This window comes from Perca flavescens, chromosome 7 (assembly GCF_004354835.1).
Source record: "Perca flavescens isolate YP-PL-M2 chromosome 7, PFLA_1.0, whole genome shotgun sequence".
Taxonomy (NCBI): domain Eukaryota; kingdom Metazoa; phylum Chordata; class Actinopteri; order Perciformes; family Percidae; genus Perca; species Perca flavescens.
The window spans coordinates 5988623-6013200 of NC_041337.1; the positions used below are offsets into that span (position 1 = coordinate 5988623).

Genomic DNA, 24578 nt, shown 5'->3' on the forward strand with positions numbered 1-24578 from the left:
TTTTTTTTTTTGTTTTATTCTAACACATGCAATCTGAATTTCTCTCCTTTATTTTAAAGGCCAGCTTTCCGGTTTTGTTCTGCTTCCCTGTGGTGAGCTTGACGCTCTTGGCTGCTGCTACCTGCTGCGTTATCAGACAGACTGCCAGCGGATGCAGGAACCAGGATGGAGCCATACTGGAAAGGTAGTTGCTTTTACTCTGTGCTGCAGGCTGCTGCCTCTGGGTGGCACTGTGCTAAAATATAATAATATCAAGTAGAGGAGAAAGCAGTCTAAACATGCAAGTTGTGCAATAGCCTAAAACAATATATGGTAGCTAACATGTTATTTATTCTAATAAGAGTATGAGAGGGCTGGATTCCTTTTAGACAAATGAGCTGATTGTAGCAATACCCAGACCAACAATTTGTTCACATCAGTCATGTTATTTAGTGAAACCTGCAATTTACACTACTTGAAATATAAGTACTTCATTTAAATATTTTCCTATTAGAGCATTCAGAAAAGTAAGACATTTTTCCCCCAACATCAACACAGAATAAACCAAAACATGGACGCATGCACTGTTGTGTACCTATGGCACAGTCAGGGTTCTTTGGCAGGTTTTCAAGCAGCAAATTACGCAAGATAATGCCTCGAGGTCACAAAAAAGCACATTTCTATTTCTTGCTTGGATGTAAACACAGGGTTCTGGAGTAGGCTAATATTGAGCCAAAATGACAGACACTCTCAGACACACACACACACACAACTTCTCTGCCAAGAACTTCTTCAGCTTGAACATTTCATCTATGAGATAAAACAGAGCTGAATAAGCTACTAAGGTTGCCAATAGAGGCAAGGGAGAGATACAGTGTGTATGAGAGAGAGAGAGAGACACACACACACAGGGAGAGGGAGTGGGTGAGGGAGAAAGAAGCGGGAGGGAGAAAGGGTGATGATAAAACTCCAGCGCAAGCCCTCCTGTAAACTCAGTCGGAGCAAAGGAGCAACTGAGACGAGGGACAGGGAGCGCGAAAGCAAAAAGGGTCCTACCGCACAACAAATCACTGCTCTCTGACTTGACACTCGCACGTGGCCTCGGACTCGATGACTTGTTGGTGTTGAGTGTTAGCGGGGGAGGGGGGAGAGCACCTGAGTTGTGTCAGACAGAAGCAGATCTACCCGCTACCTGTGCGGTTGTATGTTTTGGCTGGGCAAAGATCAAAACTTGACCTCATCCATCTCCTCCCGGGCTTTGTTCACCCTGCATCCCCCCGCGGGGGCGCGTGGTGTGCGGGACGGACCGATTTTGATTTGAACACTGAACCACATCTTCTGATGAAAGACCAACTTTCGTGGATTTTGCAGCTTCTCCAGCAACCGCACGACTTTGCCGGCGACTGGATCCACTGCTCAGTGTGAGGAAACAGCAGGAGAGAGCGCGGAGGGGGTGGGGGGGGGGGAGAGAGAGAGAGAATATTGCCATCCATCTCTTAGCCCACACAGCCCACCCTCAGCTTTGGACGCCCCTCCTCTCTGCCTCCCCCCCCCCCCCTCCCTCCCTTCTCTGCACCTCACCCCCCAACAGAGCAGAAAGCGTGAAAAATCTCACTAATGGGTTTATTTGCTGTCAGATCTGCACCGATCTGTCATTCCCGTGGACCGTTCTGCTCGACACATTTCATAGTTGAGTAAGCCTCGTAGCTTTCTGGTCAGAGTTAACAGTGGCCCTGCATCGTTGGGCTGGCTGAGAGCTCATCAAGAGGGGAGCAACGGCGGCAACAGTCAGTCTGACAGTCTCTTGGACAGGGAGTCCCTGAAGCTGCATTCCTCCAGTCTCCTTCCCACCCCCCCCCCCTCACCCCCCCCCCCCCCCGTTGGGACTTTGTGTTTGTGAGCCTTGTGGGCATCCTCAGCCTCTGTCTAATCACACGGCCGAGTCCTCTCCAGAAGATCCAGGCTGTTTCTGCACGGATTCTGTTCTGCTGATTGAGAACTAGTGTGAAGATGTGGTGTGGGGCCGGGCCTCTGGCCGTGGTGGCTGCAGTGTTTTGGACTCAGTGTCTCCTTCTGGATGGGGTGGATGCCAGGAAGGAGAGAAAAAGGCCAAAGGAGGCAACCCCACAACACACAGAGACCTACAATGCTACTATTTCCAACAGCGAAGAGGTCGACGGAAGCATCAAGGTAAAACTCTCTTAATGTAAACATTACACGTCAAAGTGACTTTTTGTTGTTGTTGATATTTTAACTTGTCACACGTTTTGTACCATTCACATGCTATTTCTTTATGACGATATTGCATATAGAAAAACAGTAGGACAGATTTGTAGTCAACCTGCAGATAGGATGCATGCAGTCTTCTTGTCAGCACAGGCAATATGCACGGCAAAGCTAGGACGGGACAGGTGTGCCCTTCTAGGTCAAGCTTCAGACAATGAGATGGACCAAAATGTGTGAAACCCTAAATGGATGACTTCCAGAGGTATGCCAGGAATGTGAACATCTAAAGGCTGATCAATGCATCAATTAGTGCGCGCAGCGGGTGTCTGACACCAATTTTCCGGCCTAAGTGAACAAATCAGGATTTATTAAAGTGTAGTTAAGTGTATCAGGCAGAAGGAGATGAGATAATATAATATAATATGACATACAATAAGCTGAGATACGATCCTTATAAATGCCATCTCTGAAGCAGGAAATTAAGTTAAAACACAATAACTGAACAAATAAAACATTTAGAGTTGCTGTTTTCTAGAGAGAGTTGTTTATATGACAAAATAAAAAAATAAAAAGTCATCTGTGTAACTGAAGACCAATGTTTGCATTAGAAACGTACTCCTCTTGCAAAACTGCATTATAGTGGTAGAATTCAGTTTTCAGGAGCAACAGTTGGCCCTTGACTCTGTTATGTATTGATATATTGCTGGTGTTGCATTTTTGCGAAGGGTTTCCAACAGGCTATTTGTTTTGCTTTTAGCCCACCCATTATGTTGGCATTTTCATATAACTCACTGCCCTATATACCAGCCTTCAGCTCTTACCAGCCGCCAGTCTCTGGAATCCTAACCGTAACCTTCGCTGCCCCCCCCCTCCGTGCCTTTAAACCAAGCAGTGAGGTCTCCTTTGTATCTTTAAGAACACATTGTAGGTGGTTGTGGCCTGGTGGTGTTTATTTGACTTGGTTTGCCCTGTTAAAGCAGAGGCTATGAAGGATGACCCTGTGTCAACCATAAAGCCTGCTGAAGAGTGCACCACGCTGGGATTTCACTCCTCCAGTCTCGTCTCCCCAGGGAGCCCGGTGTCTTCACAGACACTATTTCCCCCGAGGCCCCTTATAGGTCCGTAGCATGATGTAACTCCTGGGAAAGTTAGGTGGGCAGATATTTAAAGACCTATGGCGATGTAGTTCCCAGCCCATTGATTCTGTCATTCACAGGCCTAGTCTGACTCCGCTGTGTCTGGGACATCCGATAGGGGCGGTGCGGCCCCGAAAAACTGGGGCAGCATGCCGTGTAAGCCCCTCACAAAGCCCCATAGAAAGGGTCCTGAAAGAGAACACCTCGGTGAGGATTAGCCCCCTGTGCCTCCCTCTCCAACATTCTTTTCATCTCATCTCCCTCAATCAGAGGGTAATGACATAATCACTCTTAAGACGCAGTGTTATGCCAGAGAGTGTCTTTGCCAAACATTGTCACCTCTGATGAGAACCTGAGCTTTAAGCTTGACATCTGTGGAAGTGGTTGTATTCAAGGTTGCATTTGTTGGTGCCACCCTATCCGGGTTTCTGCTTAAGAAAATGAAGGAAAAATGTGCCACACACCGCGAAAAAGCGGTAAAATTGCTTTCCTTGGGTAGTTTGTAAGTTTATCCTATTACACATCTGTTAGGTCCCAGAGAAAACAACACGTCCATTGGAGCTGTCTTGGCAAGAAATTTGTGTTCTCAACAAGCCAAACATTTACACTCTCACATTTACATGTTTTTCCCTTGTGCCCAGTGGAAACAGTGGAAACAGCTCTTATGATGGCATTCACTTTTCTATCTGACCAATCCTGTGTGTGTGTGTGTGTGTGTGGTGTGTGTGTGTGTGTGTGTGTGTGTGTGTGTGTGTGTGTGTGGGCTGCTGGCAGCGTGCAGTCGTACACTGCATTCCTCGGGAGATTTTCCATTTGAAAGTGATCACAATAGTGAGGTGTGGAGTTGTGCTGTGAGTGGAATTTTTTTATTTTTTATTTTAATGAGATGATAAGTGAAGTACATTTCAAACAACTGTGATCTCTTCATCTTGTACAATTTAAAGCAATATGTCAAAGGTGCATGTACGTGAGCCTTATCGCTCTGCTCTCTAGAGATGAGAGGAATCTGTCATTGTTGAGAGCAGTGAGGGTTCTGTGATGTCTGTAATTGAGGGAGTCAAGTCAAACATCACGCCTGGCGTGTTGAGTAATGGCTGGGTTTAGCCCGCGGCGAGGGTTTTTGTTTCCTCTCTCTCATCCCCAGTGATGATTAATGAAGCAGTGTGTGGGACCTTTTTGGATCAACCTACACATAAAGACACAAGACCGAGTCCCACAGGAAACAGCGCCACTGTAAAAGACTCCAAACAATACTTCAAATAATCTATGAGCAGTCTGTTATCAGACAGGCCCCCAAATATAGTGTCTGATCCAACTCACATTGTCCCCTCAGAGTTCCAGCTTCTTCCCTCTGGTAAAAGATTCAGGGTCCCAAAAAGCAGGCCAGTGATGGACTACTCGAGTCCTGGACTCGTGTCGCTATTCTCTGGACTCGTGACTCGACTTGGACTCTCGCACTAATGACTTGGACTTAGACCCGTACTCGAGGATTTATGAACTCATTCTTGAGCACTCGTGAAATAGAACTCGGAAGTTGGATGACATTTCTGACTAATGTGTAATAGGCAGTGATGGAATACCTGGACTTGGACTAGAGTCCGACTCTAGTCACTATTCTCTGGACTTGTGACTTGACTTGGACTCAAACTCAGGTATTGGTGACTCGACTCTGACTCTCCTTTGGTGCCTAGAGACTTAAAGGTGCCGTAGGTAGGATTGTGAAGATCCAGGACCTAGCCAACAAATGTGAACATTGACAACTTCTCAGTCCCTCCCCCCTTTCCGCTAAAGCCCAAAACGGTCTCCTAAGCCCCTCCCCCCCACAAGGGAGAATGAATGTGTGTGCATGATGAGCAGTGATTGACACGCAGTTAGACACCCCCCCACCGGTCCTGATTGGTGCATCTGAACAGGGAGCGGTGGATTTTTGAAAATCGCACTACAGGCTGTAGGTGGTACCAGAGGAGCCGGATTGCTTTTTAAATGACCTGCTTCATGTAGTTCTACTGGAACATAGGGTCAGTTTCAGCAAATATGACAGAAAGTTAGTTTTATAAGTCTTACCTATTGCACCTTTAACTCAAAATCGCTAGTTGGTGACTCGGACTCGACAGGTGGTGACTCAACTACAACACTGAAGCAGGCTGACCAGTTAGAAACATTCATTAGTTCCTACGCCCGTAAGGATTCTCAACGCTAACCGGTAATGTATGATGTTGGTCATTGTCCGAAGGCCGAATGTATGTGCAAATTGTTACATAATGTGTTGTTGAGATGTTATACTACGTAGCATGCATGAGTTTATCTTCTGTGGAACTGAGGGACGGAGTCCAGAACAAACAACGTTAAAGTATTATCTGTGAGAGAGCATACTGTACCTCTCATACACTGATGGTGTGAACTACCTACAGTCTGTGTTGCATGATAACGAACTCCACTAAAAAGGTCATGTAACATTAAAATTGCCTAATGAAGTCATCTGAGAGGGCGAATAAATACACATAATAAACTCTTTTGTCATCACATCTGAAATCTGCAAGTAAAATAAACCGCACAGTGTTATGTTTTCACCACGCAGACATAGAGCGGCTGTTTTATTTGGATTTAGTTTCATTTTTAATGGCTTCAGATTGATGCCAGATTTATAGAAATCCCTTAATCTTGCCTGATTCTTATCATGTGCTGGTCATGTTCCTGAAACCATGTTTTTCAGAATTATCGCTACATTTAACAGTACATTGGTCTACTATTGCTTCAAGGAAAAAATATTGTAGTGCTGATTAGTCTACATAAGATGGCCATTTTATTTTGTTATTGACAATGGAGGAGGGTACTTCGGCCTTTATTTTTGACAGGACAGCTGAAGACATGAAAGGGGAGAGAGGGGGGGGGGAATGACATTCAGCAAAGGGCCGTAGGTCGGAGTCAAACCCGGGCCCGCTGCGTCGAGGAATAAACCTCTATATGTGGGCGCCCGCTCTACCAACTGAGCTATCTGGGCGACCAGGAGGAGGGTACTTTAGATTACACTGCAAATGCATATGATGTGCATTATAATCTGCAGTTGTATAAGGAAAATCACAACAATACTGCATCAGAGTGTTGACAGTTTAATATTTTAATATTAATATTATTTATTTATATACGCCAGAAAACAATATTTACTGTTAAAAGAGTAGTTTGACCTTTACTGGAATACGCTAACTCACTTTCTTGCCAACATGACTTTGCGTAAACATACACGCCACTTTCCTAAAGCCAAACGGTACGCATTTTGAGCTATCCACGTGTATGTCTACGCTGTATACAGCAGATGTATACATACACACCACGTGTTATCGCAGGAATGTGACGTACTATCGCGAGAACGTCACACACGTACCCATCCGCGGACTTACGTCCCTTTATACTACTTGCTACGGCAAAAATTCACTCGTAATGTAGGTCAATGGTGGGCGAATTGCGTTGATAAACATGCACCAATATGGCATACAAATTGGCGTGTCATATATACGCCACTTTATGAGATCAGTCTGTTCTTGCAGAGAACAATTGATACAACTTTGTTATCTGCACAGTAAATATGAAGCTACAGCTAGGAGACGGTAAGCTTAGCTAAGCATAAAGACTGGAAACAGGGCAAACAGCTAGCCTGGCTCTGTCCACAAAAATCTGCGGGGTTATGTGTTATAAACCTGTGGGTTGTTTTTTTTTACACTTCGGTTTTTCTATGGAATGAATGACTTCTTACCTGAAATGTTCTGCCCACAGTCAGGCCATGCGGCAAACCTGTGTTCCTGAGATGAATCGAGTTCTCTGGTGCTTTTCAACAGCTCATTTTACCTGCCACAGGGGGAAAAAGGCACTTGCACCAATTCCAAAGCTATAATTCGTACACAAAACAGATTCAGAGCGTTCAAAGTCTCCCTCAGCTTATACTGCTTTCATAACTAGAGAAAGCCAAGATGGTCTCTGGTTATCTCTTGAATATAAACACAAACGTTTTCACTTTCTCTTACACATAACATACAAAAACACAATAAATGTATACACACCGTTGTAGGGACAACAATGATGGAAAAAAAATTAGGCCGTATCATAAGAAGCATGCTATAGAAAAAAAACTATACTACACTTCCAAGTAGTGTTCCTCCAGCATTTGTTGAACTAATAACAGCATCCTCATAGTGTGATAGAGTAATTATGTTTTGCACACGGTGCTTGCCAATTGAGTAATAACCCAGTGAGAAGAGAACAGAGTCAACATTGCATGCCTAACTGTATTTAGCTCTTGGGCGATAAATCCTCGAGGCAGTCTGTTTCTGTGAGGTGCAGCGGTGGGGAACACGGGGGCGGATGCGTGAGCTGGGATGCAGGCATCCCCCGTCCACCCATGCATGGATGGCTGCACAGGGAGCAGTCCACCCATGCATGGATGGCTGCACAGGGAGCAGTGCGGGGATGTAAAAACAAGGGATTAAAGAAAGCTCTCCATCATGCTGTCCAACCGTTTAAACCTGCCTGTGCAAATTTTTTTTTTCATCAGCAGCAAAAACAAGTTTCATGTCGTCTAGTATTGTGTGCAAACAGATAACGCTTAAAAAGAAAATAAGATAATTTCAACTGTACACATGGAAGAGTTCAGGAGCTGCCTGGAATGGGGTAGAGTTTCAGTATCTGGTTGCATCCCCAGAGACATGTTTTAACAGTTGTGTTTGTGTTTTTGGTGGCATGCTGCCCCAGGGAAATATTTTCCATTTTATTGCCTCAAATAAATTCAACCCAATTTCCCCCCAAACTACCTGACAAACACACTTAAAGCAATGCACGTAAAAGAATCATCCAGGCAAACCTTAAATTGTTCTTTTCAGGGTAATACAATCCTAAAGCCTCTGTGAAGGGTCAACAATGATTACAACTGATTCAATAATTGATCCAAAAAACTCCAAACTCACTGCTGTAGGTTAATAAAGCAAACTGTTCTCTTTTATTGTGTGCCATGGGTACACAATAAAGTGGCGAGGAGTAACTAAGTATATTTACTTAAATACTTTACTAAAATATAATACTTTCTCAGCTATATTTATTTGACAGGTAGAGTTACTTTTTAGTAATAGTTACTTTTTGGCGCATGACCAAGGCTCTTTGTCATGTTTAAGTTGTCTTTGAGCTGTTGGCAGTTCCACCAAAGAGACATTTTTCCTCTGAACTTCTCAGATGGTTTCATTTTAATATCTGTTCAAGGCCAAAATAGGTAACTTCTACAATATTCCACAACAAAGCAAAGATTAGAAAGAAGTCCAAACAATGTTTACAAGTTTGTGTTGCAGAACTTTTTCTTTTCTTTTCCCCTACCCCATTAATCATCTCATCAGAATTATTTTTGTGACCCTGAGGTTAGGGGCCACTAAGAAGTTAAAGAAAAAGTTTTGACATTTTGCGCTTAGTCACTTTGTGGGAGAGTTCAATAAAAATAAAGATACCACTCTAATTTGTGTTGTAAGGCTTACAGCTAGCACTTAGCTTAGCTTAACATCAAGACCTAAAATGGGGAAACAGCTAGCCTGGCTTTATCCAACAATAACACCATCAGCCTGCCAACACCTCTGAAGCTCACTAATTAACACGTCATATTTTACGAGGGGTTATGTGATGGACTGCCTGGCAACCTGTCAGAGGATTTTGAAACTGTTGAACAAAACCAGGCTAGCTCTCTTTCCCCTCCCCCGTTTCCAGTCTTTGTGCTAAGCTAAGCTAACCGACTGCCGGCATCAACGTTTCTCATATAACTCGGCCAGAAATTTAATAAGTGTGTATCTAAAAATGTTTAACTATTCCTTTTAAAATGCTGCTTACACAATGATGCATCAGTGTCAACAATCTAATGTCCTATTTTATAATAAATCAGTAAGGCCAAGTACGTTTTGTTTTTACTTCAAGTACATTTTGCTGATAATACTAACGCTGAATGCTGGGCTTTTTACTTGTAATGGAGCATCTTCACACTGTTGTGTTGATGTAGGATGGGAAAAATTCTTCCGAACCCTGGGCACGTAGCGTCTTCAGGTCTGAATCCTCGGTAGTGTGTCATGATTTAGAGCCCCATCAACGAGAATAAACACTGTCTAGAAGACTTTGAGTTTCTCACCCTTAGACAGAATCCCTGACACATTCTCTCGGTCCGTGCTGGAACAGCGCGCGCTCACACCTGCTGACAGACGAGGCCACTTTGAGGCACTCGCACATCAGCGGTGATCAAAGCCGGAGCCCTGGTGTTCTCCATCAGCTCTCAGACTGATACCTGGATCTGCTCCCGCCGCACTTTGTTCACCAGTTGTACGTGCTGATGCGAGGGAATCCGTGGTTTACTTTACGCCACACTCAATTGCAGCGAGTGAGAGATTGAACGCTCCTGACAGATCTTTCTGTGTCATCGAGCAATATGGTTTTCATGTCTGCATGTGTGGAGTCTTTGATGTTCTCAGTCGAGACAGAGACTCACCTGCTTACAATGAATCAGATTTTCTTTTGGCAAGTTGTGTGAGCCATCCCAGCTGTCACTATGCAGTGTATGTTACGCTCTGACAGTGCATATGCTTAAAATAAAAACACAATCCATTCAATGGAAAGAGTTGAGCATTCCTTAAGATGATGATTGGATTATTTATACAATGATTTGCTGCTATTTCTTCGCTGTGAAATGAAGGTAATAATTACCTTGGTCGTAGCCTTTCTTCCTTGAGCACAGAAAGTCCTTGAGGGCAAGGTTTTAATGGTTTAATTACAATGGCGTGTGTTAAGGAGGATAACAAGCTCAGAGTATGGCTGATTTCCTGGCAATGATATTCTGTCTTTTTTTATTATTATGTAGGGGATGGCTAAGATGTGTAATTATAAGTCACGTGTTGGCCAACACGCGCTGGTTCAAATCTCCAAAAAAGCAAGACAATGACCTATGACACTGATCTAAACACAAGAGCAAATGTGGAGCTGTGACTTTTTTTTTTTTTTTTTTTTTTTTTTTTTTTTTAGAATTAGCGCCCACTGGCTGTCATAATTAGGTGGGTGTCTTTTATATTGCGGTGAGCTGTCTGAGGTGATGATTCACAGTTTTACAATCAATCCCAGTGGAAATATACTCAAACTGCCACAGGCAGGAAATACTAGTACAACCCCCCCCCAGTCGTCAACATGTTAATATTTGTTCAAGCTTACAGGACTGGTACATTTTTGGAAAATTCTTGTTTGTATGCCAAAGCCAACAGCCAGCAGTCGGTTAGCTTAGCTTAGCATTAAAAGACTGAAACAGGAAGCCGGCGAACCCGGCTCTGTCCAAAAGTAACAAAGTTGAATCAGTCAGCACCTCTAAAGCTCAATAATGAACAAAGTGTAAAAACATGTTTTGATATTACTGGAGGTTATTGCTAGCTATAACTTCATCTAACCACTCCCTCAACATGGTTGTATGATTACAGAGCTGTTGTGTGAGCAATACAAATAAAGAGCCCTGACAATATAACTCTATTATATTTGCGTTTAAATTAAATAACAGACTTTGGCTGATGTGAGGCGTCCATGTTGGCTTGACTTTAAGGCACATCCGGGTTATTACATGCCAAGCGGAATATATCCGAGCTTTGCCAGTTGTAATTATGACTTGTATGTTGACATGAACTCCAGGAAGTCACTGCGCCCAGCCACATGACCACCGATTACATAACGTGTCCTTTTTACACTTTTAGTTTTTTATGAATGAAGTTTTTGTATGAATTTAACAAATAAGATAAGATAAAACAAGCTTTAGAGGAACTAGTAGGCAGATTTGATTACCTTTTAACAGAGCCAGGCTGTTTCTAGTCTTTATGCTAAGCTAAGCTAACCTGCTGCCAGCTCCACATTGAACGGACAAATATGAGAGTGGTATTGATCTCCTCAACTTACTTTCAGTAAGAGAGCAAATATTAGATTTGCATTCATCAGGTGCCAGAAACACAACTCCAAATGAATGATAATGTTGCTCTGTAACTGCCGGATGTGTAAATAAAATTGCTACCAGGTTTCCCATACCAACTTGTTTCTGCTGCTCCTAAGTCACCAAAATAATAACAATAACTAGCAGTTATTGCAGGCTTAAGTGTTTCCCAAAATTTCAAACCATTCCTTTAAAGTTTACAGAACTGGTATTTTAATAAATGTGAAACACTGACACGTCAAAGGAAAAAGCAGTTTATCCAACAGGCTCCCAGTCTTATGGAAACAGTATTGAGTAGTGTAAAAGTATTCATGTCTTGACCAAATCAGTCTTGCTTTTATCTCTTTCCAAACCTCAAAATCACAACAAAAACACAGACCGATCCAACATGCAGCCGGCGCAGAGCCTGTTAAGTTGTTTATTTTGTCTGCTGTCAGAGAGAAGAGAAAGTCACACAGAGAGAGATGATGGAGGGGGGGGGGGGGAGGCTGCTGCAAATCCCAAATATAAAAAAATTATATATTCATATTCCAGAATATATTGAAAAGACAACCAAGGACGAACTTTTTTGTGGTGGAACTAGAGGCAAGTCTTTTTTTTAACATCGAAGAAAGGGTCATGTTGGTTTTGTAGATAAGTGATCCATGTCCCGCTGCCAACCCTAAACAAATTCCATTTCAGGCGGCTCACCTCCATGGCTCATCTTTATCTCCTCTTCTATCTCTAAGATTCAAGCTGGAATTCTTTCTGCTTCACATTTGACCGAAATGAAAACACACCAGTTGTAGCACTGTGCATAAAAATGCTGCTTCCAGAGGTCTCCTTGGAGTGTGCTTCTTATCTCCCTAACTGATCCCAGTCTCCTGTGCAGTCATTTATCATACAAGAGTTATTTCAGATAAGAAGATCGAGCATACGGAAACAGACTAACAATCTTAAATCATAACTCGCCCTGGTATACATACTGTATATAGGTTTGTCATCTCGTTTATTACATTTTCCATCATTACATTACTCAAACAAGCAGTATTAATACAAAAAAACACTAGTACGTCTTTTGATGATTGAGAAAGTGTTTTTGACATTTTGACATGTTGTTATAAAGTGCAGTAATTGAGGTCTGCAATCCACAGAATCTACATCACACGTACACGGGGCAGACTCATTTTTTACCAGAGTGCTCATGGAAATTTTCATGTTTACATTCATCCAAGCACATTGGGCAAATAAGAACTGACGTGGCACCTGAGTGAATTATCTGGAATGAAAAAGTAAGCACTAGGTGAAGCTTTCATAGAAGAATTGGGGCTAAACTTAGATGGCATATTGAGAGAAAAAAAAAGCCTCTTTTGAGGAATTGCAGTGGACTGGGCAGAAGAGACAGAAAGAAAGAGGTTTCCCTGTGTGACCTTCCTTGGTGTCTGGCACCATTTAATTGTATCTTTGGGCAAGATTTTCCAACGATGGTTTTAAAGGAAGAAATAATGACTCATTGGAGTTAGCTTCGTAGGTACGGACCTGTGCATCATGCCTCATTTGGGCAAAATTATTTAGAAATAAAACGTATAATGAATCTGGTAAATAGCACTTTTTTAAAGGCTGTAATTACGGAGTGTGGTGGCTACCGAGAACAGTCTGCATCTGTGAAAAAAGTTCCTTTTCATTGAATCTGACTTTCCTATAGCGAGGCATATATAAACATTTTATTTTCCTGCCTTATTTATTGTATAAATCAATTTGTAAAAAAGGTTGAACTGCCACTGTATGAAATGTGCCAAGTCAACAAAATACCTTTTTATAGCTCGCCATCACGTCACCACATCATTATTGATTATGCTGTAATTTTCCTTGATACCATCTATTTCTTATCAGTTAATACTCATATTGGCCAGTTAATTATTACCTCCACCAAGGAGGTTATGTTTGTCCATTTGTTTGTTGGTTGGTTTGTCGATCGGTCAGTGGGTTTACGGAAACTACAGGCCCAGTTTTCATGAAACTTGGTGGAAGGGTGTAGCACGGACCAACGAAGAAACCACTACTTTTTTGGAGCGGATCTGAATCACATGGAGGATACACAAATTCTTTTTCACTTGATAACATTGCGAGATAAGGCGTTTGTGCTGCATTCAAGTGTTTTTTTCGAAATAATCTGAAAAAGGAGTTCCAGACTGGGACGATTCACACTGCATTGACATTGTGAGATACTGCATGCCTTGGCAGTGGTCTGCACTCTCTGAATGCCCTACTAGGCCATGATTCATTTTATGTCTGTGTTTTTGTTTCTGCTGCAGATTTCTGACAACCAGCGAGTGGATCCACTAGGATCATGGATGGACTTTGTCAAAAGACCGGTTGGCAACTTCCCTGGAAAGTGTCGCAAACGCAAACGACCCCTGGTAAACCCAGTAGATAGACTGTGTGTCTGGCAGTTTTTGTTTCCAAACAGTTGTACTTGATTGATGATGATTGGGGAATTTTCTTGTTTACTGCAGTAAATTGTAAATAAAACAAACTTGCATAATGATATTCAGATCAAATTGATGCGTGACAATGTTTTGTACATCTTTCCTCCACTAGCCGGGCCCACCCGGTCCTCCCGGCCCTCCTGGCCCACAGGGACCTCCTGGCTCTCCTGGAGCCGAAGTGACCCAGGAAGTTCTTCTCCAGGAGTTCAAAGACATGATTAAAGGTAGAAACATGTTGATTATCCAGCCCACACACAACCTAACCTGCAGTTAAACATATGGATAGGCACAATTTTATGACCATAGTATTATATTTTATCACGATATCATGAAATAATACTTTGAAAACCGATTCTGCACTGTAGTAACTAGGGCTGGGTATCGCCACTGATTTCCTGAATCAAATCAATTCCAATTCACAAGGTCCCGATTTGATTACATTTCCGATTTGATTTCCGACTCAATGTCGATTTGGGATATTTCAGTCGCAAAACTAATTTTGCTTGGATATGAAAGAGATTCTACAATTGCACAAGGTTCCGTCTAACCTGGTGCATTAATGTTTACATTAAGAATTGACCCCAAAGCAGTTACATGAATGTACTTTTTATTCATCATGAACACACAATAACGTACAGATCTACAGACCCTGCAGTCAGGGAGTATTGAGAGACATTTCATTCAGATATCTGGAGGTGACAGGGGGACGTCTTTGAAAATCGCCAAAATGTAGCCTAACTTTGGAGCCTTTTTTTTAACCCCCTTCATGACAAGCTAGCATGACATAGTTGGTACCAATGGATTCCTTAGGTCTAGTTCCATATGATACAGACCAAGATCGAATCTGGATTTTATGAACCAATATTGTATCATTCAAATGAAAGTTGATTTAAATCGGAAAATCGATTTTAATTTTTTTAAACCCAGCCCCGGTAATAACCTGGATGTGTTTCTGTCAGAGGCTACAGAGAGGAGAGCAGCAGCGTTGGACAGACAAACCAGCCCCAGCCAGCTCCCTACGGCTCTCCTCACCCTGGAGGGGATGACCTCCTACCGGCGGATAGAAGAGGCTTTCCACTGCAAGCTCAAGGGCCCTGTTGTGGTCGACAAGAAGACTCTGGTGGAGCTCCAGAACTTTCAGACAGTATGTTTGTTTGAAACCAAGTAAATGTTTATGGACTGGTTCAGCCTCGCTCCATGCGCATGGCTGAAAAAGTAAAAGTTTTGGCTAATCCTCCCGCTGCATGGTTACACGCTTTCTTTCTGACCCATTTGCTTCTCTGTCTTAACTGTGTTTGAAAGAGCGAGTGTTTGGTAATCATCGCTTAGTTTTCATGTGGGGGAATTATGAGAGGATCATCCCCTCACTGGTAACTGGCACTGACAAAGCATGCACTGCCACTCTGAGACTCACTCTGGCTCTTTGGTCAAAAATATCCCCGTTTTCAATTCTACACATCACTCTCTGGGCGGCATACAAAAGGCACTCTGTCTCTGACTTGGAATAAAGTGTGGAGAGGACAGAAATAGACACTGTTTGAAACAGTATGCTGTAGTGGAAGAACTATGCCCTGTTGGGATGGGCTGACGAGGCTGGATGAGGGAGGATTAAGCTTTGACGAAATATTTAAGATTCTAACTCAGCAGTGTTACTATGACTTTGGACAGGATATTTTATGATTTTGCAGAGTCAAAAGTAAAGAGAACAATTAAGGAGGAGGCAGAGGATTAAAAATGAAAATGTCTTTAGGGGTTTTAAAACCTGGTCACACCAGAAAGTGGAGCAGTGAATTTCATCCGCACATCTTCACAAAATATGTGCTTCTATGAGCTTGGTGACATAGTGACAACTCGCAGGGCTTGTTGGTCAACTGTTGCTGGCGAGCTAACTGCTAACATGCTAGCCAGCCCAGCTTGCGCTTGTTCGCCGAGGTTCTTTCTATGTTATCGTTAATGTGCCGTTTACTGACATTTTGTTCTCATGTTTTTACATAATTTCATTAAATACTGAAGAGGAAAGGAAGCTCTCCAAGCTAGCGAACTTGCTAATTGTCAGTTAGCAGGCTAGTTAATTTGGTCGCTAATGGGGTTGCTCATTCAAAAAGGCATATTTATACCATAGCAGTCTCATACGTGCCTCTTTGTGGAGAGATTTACACTGGGGACAGAGGAGGGTAAAAATGAAAGTACATAGTGCGACACAGCTAATAAGCTACGATAGCTTTTTACATTTAGGACTCTCCGGCTCACCATTACCTCAACTACTTGCTATTGAACAAAGGAACAAATTCAGGTGACTGGACCTTTAGGAGTGTCTGCTAAAGTGCCCTTGAGCAAGGCACTGCCTACTATATTGACTTCTATAGTCAAGCCAATTTGTTCTGAGGTCCGAGAGGAGAGTTGTTATGTTGGGACCAATGCATTATCGCTCTAAAATGAAAACATATGAACTCAAATGTTTCTGTGCTTTCAGCCACCAGCTAAAGGAGCCTTCCTCAGAGGATCGGGAATGGACCAGTCCACCGGAAGATTCACAGCTCCCATCACTGGGATCTACCAGTTCTCTGCTAATGTCCACATTGGTAAATCACAGTCACTGTCTTATATGAGATATTACAGTACAAATAGCAAGGCCTTAAGAGTCTAAAACAGGATTTCTCAAATGGGGTTACTAGTACCCCTAGGGGTTCTTTGGAGTACTGCAGGGGGTTTGTTAGAATATTTAATGCATAATTCCTTAAAATAATCACTGTTTAGGGCTTCTAGTGACTGGTCACTTCAAGGGGAATATATTGTTGTGAACAATGCGTGAGCCAGTATCTTCATGTGATTGTGAACATTTTTGCCTCCTTGCAGACCACAATGAGGTGAAGAGGAGCAAGAGTCAGCTAAAGGCCAGGGATAATGTCCGGGTGCTGATCTGCATTGAATCACTCTGCCACAGATACACGTAGGTATCCTTCACCATTGAGTGCTCGAACATGTGCACCCATGTCCCGCTTTTGAGACTTATCCTAGTTCTGATCTTCCGGATTTGATGTTTACGTGGTACGTGAGAAACCTGGTTATTCATGAATCTAACCGTATCGGGTTTCAATCATCTGTGTGCAGTTCTGTCTTGACTCCTCGACATCTCAGCCTCTATGGGCTGGACCAACAGAGCATGTTCAGAAACCCTGGACGGGGTGTTTACATGCCACAGGTTTCTATTGGAGTACTCAATGTAGCATATCCAGGTTCTGAAATGCAGGAAAACCTTAACCAGGTGTAGGATTCTCGTAGGGTACAGATTTGATCATTGGCAAATTATCAAAGCTGTTTTATCAATATTAATAAAGTTATGAATATGGTTATTAATAACTTTATCAAATCGACAAACAATCAAAACTGGGCACCACCCTGCAAGTCAGGGACCAATAATCAAACTGTGGAACAGTCTCATTTCTGTGGTAATCCTTTTAAAAAGGAAATAAAGGAAGGGGTGAATCCAAGCACGGACCTGATCGACCAGCAATTATTACAACAAGTACACAAATAATCACAAGCACCTGCTAATTAAGTATAATAAGATTTATTAACGTCACAATCAGTAGCTAATCAATAATCCTTCAATAATAAACTTATATATCTTTTACAATATCACAACCAAAACAAAGCAAAAACAAAACAGCAGGGACACGACTGTGTCTGTGTGTGTGTGAGTGTGTGTGTGAGAGAGAGTGAGTGAAAAAGGAGGGGTGGTGTCGAAATGTAGTTCTAACACAAAAACAACTCCAAAAATGGCTACTCCTGTGAGCTGCACAAACTATTTAGCCTCAAGAGGGCGGTAGTGGTGCTGGGTGCACGGAGAGGGGCCGAAGAAGCCGGGGGGTTGCTAGGCAACGCGCACGCTTAGCCGGTATGGTAGCTAGTTCCTGTGTTAGCTCTGTACGAACGTAAGCCGATTCCACGTGGCTAAACTACAGCGTTAGCTCGGGAGCTACGCGGCTAGCCTGTGTCGTGTGTGTGTGTGTGTGTTAGTAAAAGAAGAAAGAGAAGAAGAGTAAAGAAAAGAGTTATCGATAATGACCCGCCCCCCTCAGCTACTCAGGTCTGGACCACACGTGTAGTTAGGACAGACTGAGACTTTTGACTTACTGAGGGAAACTTTGGTCATTATAACCACTCGAGTGGCTAACAGCTGATTTCGCGATTCTATCGCAGACAGTAATTAAAACTGAAAGGAGTGATTAAGCAGGTAGCGATTACGGTTTACCAAGCTACTTAACACAACATCAACAGTACCATGATCTATTGATACATTCACAGAACAGATTAATAATCACATATGGACCAGTACGTGATTAAATCAGATCACCTTAATGGCAAGTGGTAGCGAACCCTTTGCTCATTAATAAACACACTACTTATCTCTGCCCAGACGTAAGCCTCCTTACGGTGTGTTCAGTCTGTTTGTTTCTGTCCATAGATTTCCACAGAAATGAAACAGACGAATCCCCTGGCGCTCGTCAGCAGCCACGGAGAAACTTCCTCCAAAAAGGCAGCAAGGGGGAAGTTTAGTCGACTTTGAGAAGAAAACGTTGTTTGTCCTTCTCCTGCAGATATAAAAACACTTGTGCGTTTTCAAGGATCCACCGAAATAAAATCCACTTTCTCCAGAAAATGGAAGTTCAGCACAAGCGCTTGTGCGCTCCCCTCAGCAACGGAGTTGCAATGGAAGACGAGGATTTTCCTAGGATCAGGCTTTTTATAGGTTAAGACCCCCTGCTGTGTTTATGGTCCCGCTGAACCAATCGGAAGACTTGAAACTCTTGAAAGGGTGAAGACTACAATCTTTTAGTTCTTTGACTTCCTGCCAGTTGTGAGGCGTTTCCCTTCTGGCTGGCACTTTCGCATAGAGGTGTGAATTACCCCGGCTTTGGGGTTTACATGCAGGCCAAGATTTCTTTGTCTCTGAGCACATGTGTCCTGTATCCAGAGGTCAGTTTAATCTGAGGCGTTTTGGTTAAAATCCGGTTTAACCAGACTCTTGGTCCCCAACACAGGTTTCTGAAACATGACCGGGAAACTTCAAAAACCCAATCATAACCAGAATACCAGCGAGCATGTAAACACCCTCATTGCTGAATATGCTGGAGAACTCATACCCTGAATCAGAAATACTCTGCCTAAAGCCTCGGTTATACTCTCACTTGACACCGTGGCACAGGCCTCCATAGATGGCGTGCGCGCGCTACCAGCATGCACAGAGACGGTCATTCTCAACGCATTGTTCCTTGCGGTATTCTCCGAAACGCCAGGGTGCGTACAAACAAAATAATCTGTGAATAAGCAAGAAGTAGCAGAGAAGAAGAAGAGAGCGGAAGTAAAGGAGAGCAGGCTGCCTGGCGACAGTAGTAAACCCATTCGTGTTAAACACCGACGTACCGCCAAACATTACATTTGTGTCACTATAAAGTTACTGACGCCTATCTCCAAGTGGAAATGACTGTCTGCCTCTCGATGCTACGAACACTCACAATGAGGCCGTTTTTTTTTAGCTTTGACAAAGCGATCTATCATATTTTTCCCCACTCTTCAGCAGAATGCTTTGTCTTTTCCCAGTTTGGTGTCTCTCTCTTTTAGACCTATGTTTAAGGCCGTTTGACTTTCTGTGGTCTGTACATAAAGAATCCTACAGATGTTTGTACAGGCGAATCTGCTCGGCCAGTCTTCCCAGCAGACCGTGTCGAAACGGAAAGTGCAGCGTGCGGCGAGTTACAAAAATTTCAAGATGCACGACCGTGCGCCACAACAACCTGCGCTGAAAAAAGACAGACGTGGCGACGTCATTTTATGGCTTGCGCACCTCGCGCCGGGAACACCACGGCAACCATAAACCTAGCATAACACTTCTTTGTTACCTCAATAGATTATATCAATGTGGTTTTCATTTGTCATGGCTGTAACACATGCTGGTCAGTCAGACCACCTATTAGAAGGAAAAGACTTATTTATTCTTCTTTCTATACTTTATTGATCAACTATAGACATTTTTCACTCTGTTGCTATTACATACTGGCCCGAAATATACTAAGGCACTACGCTTATTGCACTAAGGGAAGGGGTTGCCAGTGATCACCCAGAAGGTGAACACTCAGTACTTGGTCCATACGAGGACTTGAACCGGCGACCCTCCGTTTCCCAAGCAAAGTCCCTACGGACTGATCTACTGCTTCCCCTATTACTGATCTTAGGAAGTAGGACTACAACAACCACACTTTGCATTCTTGTTTTTGTTTTTGACAAAGTGTTTACTTTCCCCGTGATATTTTACTGGTGCCTAATGCGGCCTTAACTGTCACCAGTATTTATGAGCTGTTAAAGGTTTTGTCTGTTACAGTTTGTGTGGAACCAGTTTGGCATTTCCTGTATAAAGCAGAGCAGGTCTTTAAAGGAAATGTCCTCACACTTAGAGCCCTCGTCCCTGTCGCCTAACTAATCTTTATAGACTCACCTTTGACACTTCAGGCAGCCTGTTACATTCAGCAGCACAGCAGTGAAATGCCCTTGTTTGGGATGTGGGAGACAGATAATGAAGTTAGTATCTGATACAGTGTTTCTACACGGCGTAAAAAATTACAAATCCAGTTGGGGAAGGCTCTGAGTTCTTTCCAATATTTCAAAATTTCTATTTACATAAAGTCAGTGAAAATTGCAGAAATGATTGCTCCCTAAAGTCTCCCCCAGACTGCGCAGACCTCCACAGCCTCCCTTCTAGCTTGGTACAATGAGGGGAATGTATAAATAATATTATTATGATGGGTTACCTAACCCAAAAGAGTCCTTGGCTTTTGCTTTTTTTCGAGCCAAAGCCTCAGCCAGTCTCTCCCTCCCACACATGAAAATGCAGAGAATGTGAAATGAGGCTCATTGTGATGGCAGTTGGAGTGAAGACAAACATGATTGATTTGCCATAAAAATGTAGCATTTTCCACTTAACAGGAGCCAGTGCTCTCACTGTGTGGTTAAAGCCTGCAGCGATGTTACAGCCATCTATGCAGACTCTGAGGGCAAGGAGTTGTTAAAGGGACAGTTCAACCCCAAAATCAAAACTACATATTTTTTTTTCTCTTACCTGTAGTGCAATTTATCAATCTAGATTGTTCTGGTGTGAGTTGTGTTGGAGATATTGGCTGTAGAGATGTCCGCCTTCTCTCGGATATGATGAAGCTAGATGGCACTTGGCTTTTAGGTGCTCAAAACGGCAAAAAAAAAAAGTCAACAGCAATGTCTCTTTCCAAAAATCAGGACCCGGTTACTCAGGATAATCCACACAACTGGTTGTGAGCAGTTTCATGTAGGAACTTTTTTCTTTCCGCTACACCTGCCAACCATATCACTGCGCAGAAGGAAGCGTACTCATGGACATGAGGCTCGTCTGCTGAGCTGTAGCGTTAGCTAGCTCAGGAGAGCTAGCAGTATCTGTTAGCTGTAGTTACAGATCAGCCGAAGAGGACGAGCCTCTCGCCCCTCTAAAGTGTGATTTATGCTTCTGCATTAAATCTACGCGGTGGCTACGTTCGTAGGTACGTGGAGACCCTACGTCAGACCCTACGCCGTAGCCTGAAGGGGAGCGTGCCTATGTTCCCACAGCCCTTTATTCCCACAGCCCTATGTTCCCACAGTCCTCTGTTCCCACAGTCCTCTGTTCCCACAGCCCTTTATTCCCACAGCCCTATGTTCCCACAGCCCTATGTTCCCACAGCCCTATGTTCCCACATTTCTAAGATTTTTTCCAAAATTAGGCCCTATGTTCGCCTAACCCCTAACCCACCCTAACCCTTGAAGGGAAATGTAGGAACAAGACCTAATTTTGAAAATGTGGGAACATAGGACTGTGGGAACATAGGGCTGACCCCACCTGAAGTGCACCTCTCGAAAAGTGTTAACTACACGTCTCGGAGACTCACGTCGCTCGGCCGTGGCTTGGTAGCGTTGCATTCCCCCCGACTCATTTCCTGGTTCTCCTTCTCCATAAACAACATGAAATCAAGGAGAGGGTGAACTTTTCCTGCTCCAGATTTCCCACCGTGGTCAGGAAGAACAGGGGAGACACTTTGTTTCTCCTACTATGCCTCTAGTTTTGGTACTCGCTCCGAAGCTAATCGCCGTCACGCTCTCATTCTCGCCATCTACCACATGCACACACATAAAGAGATCGACGCACACACCAACGCACAAGTATAAACTTCAGGCCACTTACGTAGGCGACGACGAAAGCTCTTCTAACTTGTGCACGGTGATACAGTTGGTTAGCACTACAGGTAAGAGAGAAAATATGTATTTTTTATTTTGAGGTGAACTGTCCTTTTAAAGAAAAAGTCTGGTGAGAAAGCAAATGCGCGTTTCTCAAAATGTCGAACAATCCCTTTATCATAAGGCATTTGGCACTTGGTTTGCAAGGTCTTAAAGATTGCAAATTTGACACAATATTTATTGTGGAATGTCCTTTTTTTTTTTATGTGATTGCAGCTCACTGGAGATGATTGTTGGATTAGAAAGTAACAGCAAGATATTCACTGTCAGCGTGCAGGGGCTGCTGGAGCTACAGGTGAGCAGACCACTTAGAAACACACAGACCTCAAATATCCACGTTTGTGCAAATCTTTCCTTTTATCAATTTTGTGTATTTTTCCTCTGCAGGCCGGACAGTACACCTCCATATTTGTGGATAACGCAGCAGGCGCCTCCATCACAGTACAAAACGGTTCCGATTTTATGGGCATGCTGCTCGGTGTATAGTCTCACAACAGGGACCGGGCGTCATCCAAGCCATCCACTGCTGCCGTTTTCGTCTTGTGTGTGTTTTTTTGTTGATGTTTTTTTTGCAATGGACTGCTTATGAGCACCATCACACAGTACCGAACCACAGGGGAGGTTTGAAGGAAGGAAGTGAGGCTGACATGGACTTGACTGCTTGTCAGATGGTGAAAGGACAGTGTAAAGAAGTCAAGGACTGTTTTTCACAGTGCACTGCTTCCACTTCCCTGAGGAACTTGGGATGCCTGTTGCTTCACCAATAAAATAACCAGAAAATGAAAGCAGTGAGTATGTTAACTGTTACAGTTTATGGTTTTTTTTCTTTTCTTTCGTGGCCGTTGAAGACCTTTACAGAAAACCAAATATCAATGTTTTTAAAGTTCTCTGGATAGATGTTGAAGAGCTAGGGAACAAGAGAAAGTACTATTTGTAGTATTTGTGTGTTTAATGTATACTGAAATGTTTTTTTGTCTACATGATCTATTATGTACACAAACTATAGTTATTTTTTATCATGGATTAAATCTCACATTTATATTTGTTATATGGTACGTAGACTGTGAGTACACTGGACAATGGAAACATGCTCAATAGACAGAATACGGCCTCACAAGATCTTATCCCACATATGTAATAACTTGTTTTGTAACATAAATATTACTGCATTTTAAGCCACGTAGCGGCGTGGCAATGTTGGTCGTTCGTTCCACCGTTTTGGTTCAGTCCAAAATATCTCAACTATTTGATGGATTGCCATGACATTTTGCACATACATTTATGGTCCCAAGAGAATAAATCCTACTGGCTACGGTGGTCCACTAACTTTTCTCTTAGTCTTACCGTGAGGTGGACATTTGAGGTTCTGAGCGAAATATCGCACCAACTATTGGATGGATTGCCATTCAATTTGGTACAGACATTCATGCCCCCCGCCCCAAGAAGAATTGTAACCAGTGTTAGCATGCTAAAACACTAAACTAAGATGGTAAACATTATACCTGCTAAACATCTGCATGTTTGCTTTGCCATTGTGAGCATGTTAGCATTCTAATGTTAGCATTTAAGAACCGTTGCGACTAAGTACAGCCTCATAGAGCCTCCAACTTGGCTGTAGACTATCATGGCGTATTCATATTACAACGGAAAAACAAGGGTCTTGCGTTTGCCGTTGGTTCAGCCCAGTATTTACCACCCCGGGACTCCGGACTGTACCAAACAGCACCACCTTAGCTACAATGCCAGTGTCGCTAGCTGTAGATTGCTACATTTCAGAGACTCAAACGGTGTTTTAATGCACATTCTTATGAACGGGTTTGTACGATATAGTACGTAGTCTTTTTTTGCCCGTTTTCACTGGGAAGTGAACTCCGCTCCCCGACTTGAAAGCTCTGTGTTTTATGACCCACTCATCCACTCCGACCTCCTCCGTACTCGGTCCAGATCATTCTTATACAGCAGCAGCCACTGTGGTGCATACAGCAACAACTATATGCAAAGCATACAGATTACAATGCATTATTTTTTGTAGTTATATGTACGAATGGTTCATGAGAACAGCCTGTTTTATAACAAACCTGCTAGCTGCAGCTGATTGCTGATATATTTTAGCCAGGCATAGATATGAAGCCATTATTTTATCTTACACTTTTGGAAATTCAGACACAAGTAATTCCGTCTCTCAGTTTAAGAAGGTTCAACAGCGATTGGTTGTGCCCCCAAAGGTCAGTGGTCAAAGTTGATCCTAAATCAGGATTTGCTAGAATGGTGGACGTATTTGGGTTTAGGCTATGGGAGTGGGGATTGATAGTGATGATTGGGTAGTCTATATCCACGACGTTCCACTTCCGGGATTGCCCTCGTTTTGCCGAAAATTCCGCCGGATGTCCCTCTTTTCAACCAGATGTCTGATACCTTCCGCTTTCTTTTTGTCTGCGTTCTAAACTCTGGTGGATTTCTGAGGACTATGGGTAACTGCTCCTCATATCCCTGCAGGGT

The 24578-nt window shown here is 43.1% G+C and overlaps 1 protein-coding gene across 1 annotated transcript; it reads left to right on the forward strand.

The window, feature by feature from the left end:
- The first annotated feature begins 1866 nt into the window (after positions 1–1866).
- c1qtnf12 (C1q and TNF related 12) lies at positions 1867–24375 on the forward strand. Its single transcript, XM_028583105.1, has 8 exons — positions 1867–2169; positions 13608–13712; positions 13894–14005; positions 14741–14925; positions 16255–16363; positions 16638–16731; positions 22296–22374; positions 22467–24375. Exons 1-8 carry the CDS (start codon positions 1990–1992, stop codon positions 22563–22565), a joined length of 963 nt encoding a protein of 320 aa, XP_028438906.1. The 5' UTR covers positions 1867–1989; the 3' UTR covers positions 22566–24375.
- Positions 24376–24578: the final 203 nt, after the last annotated feature.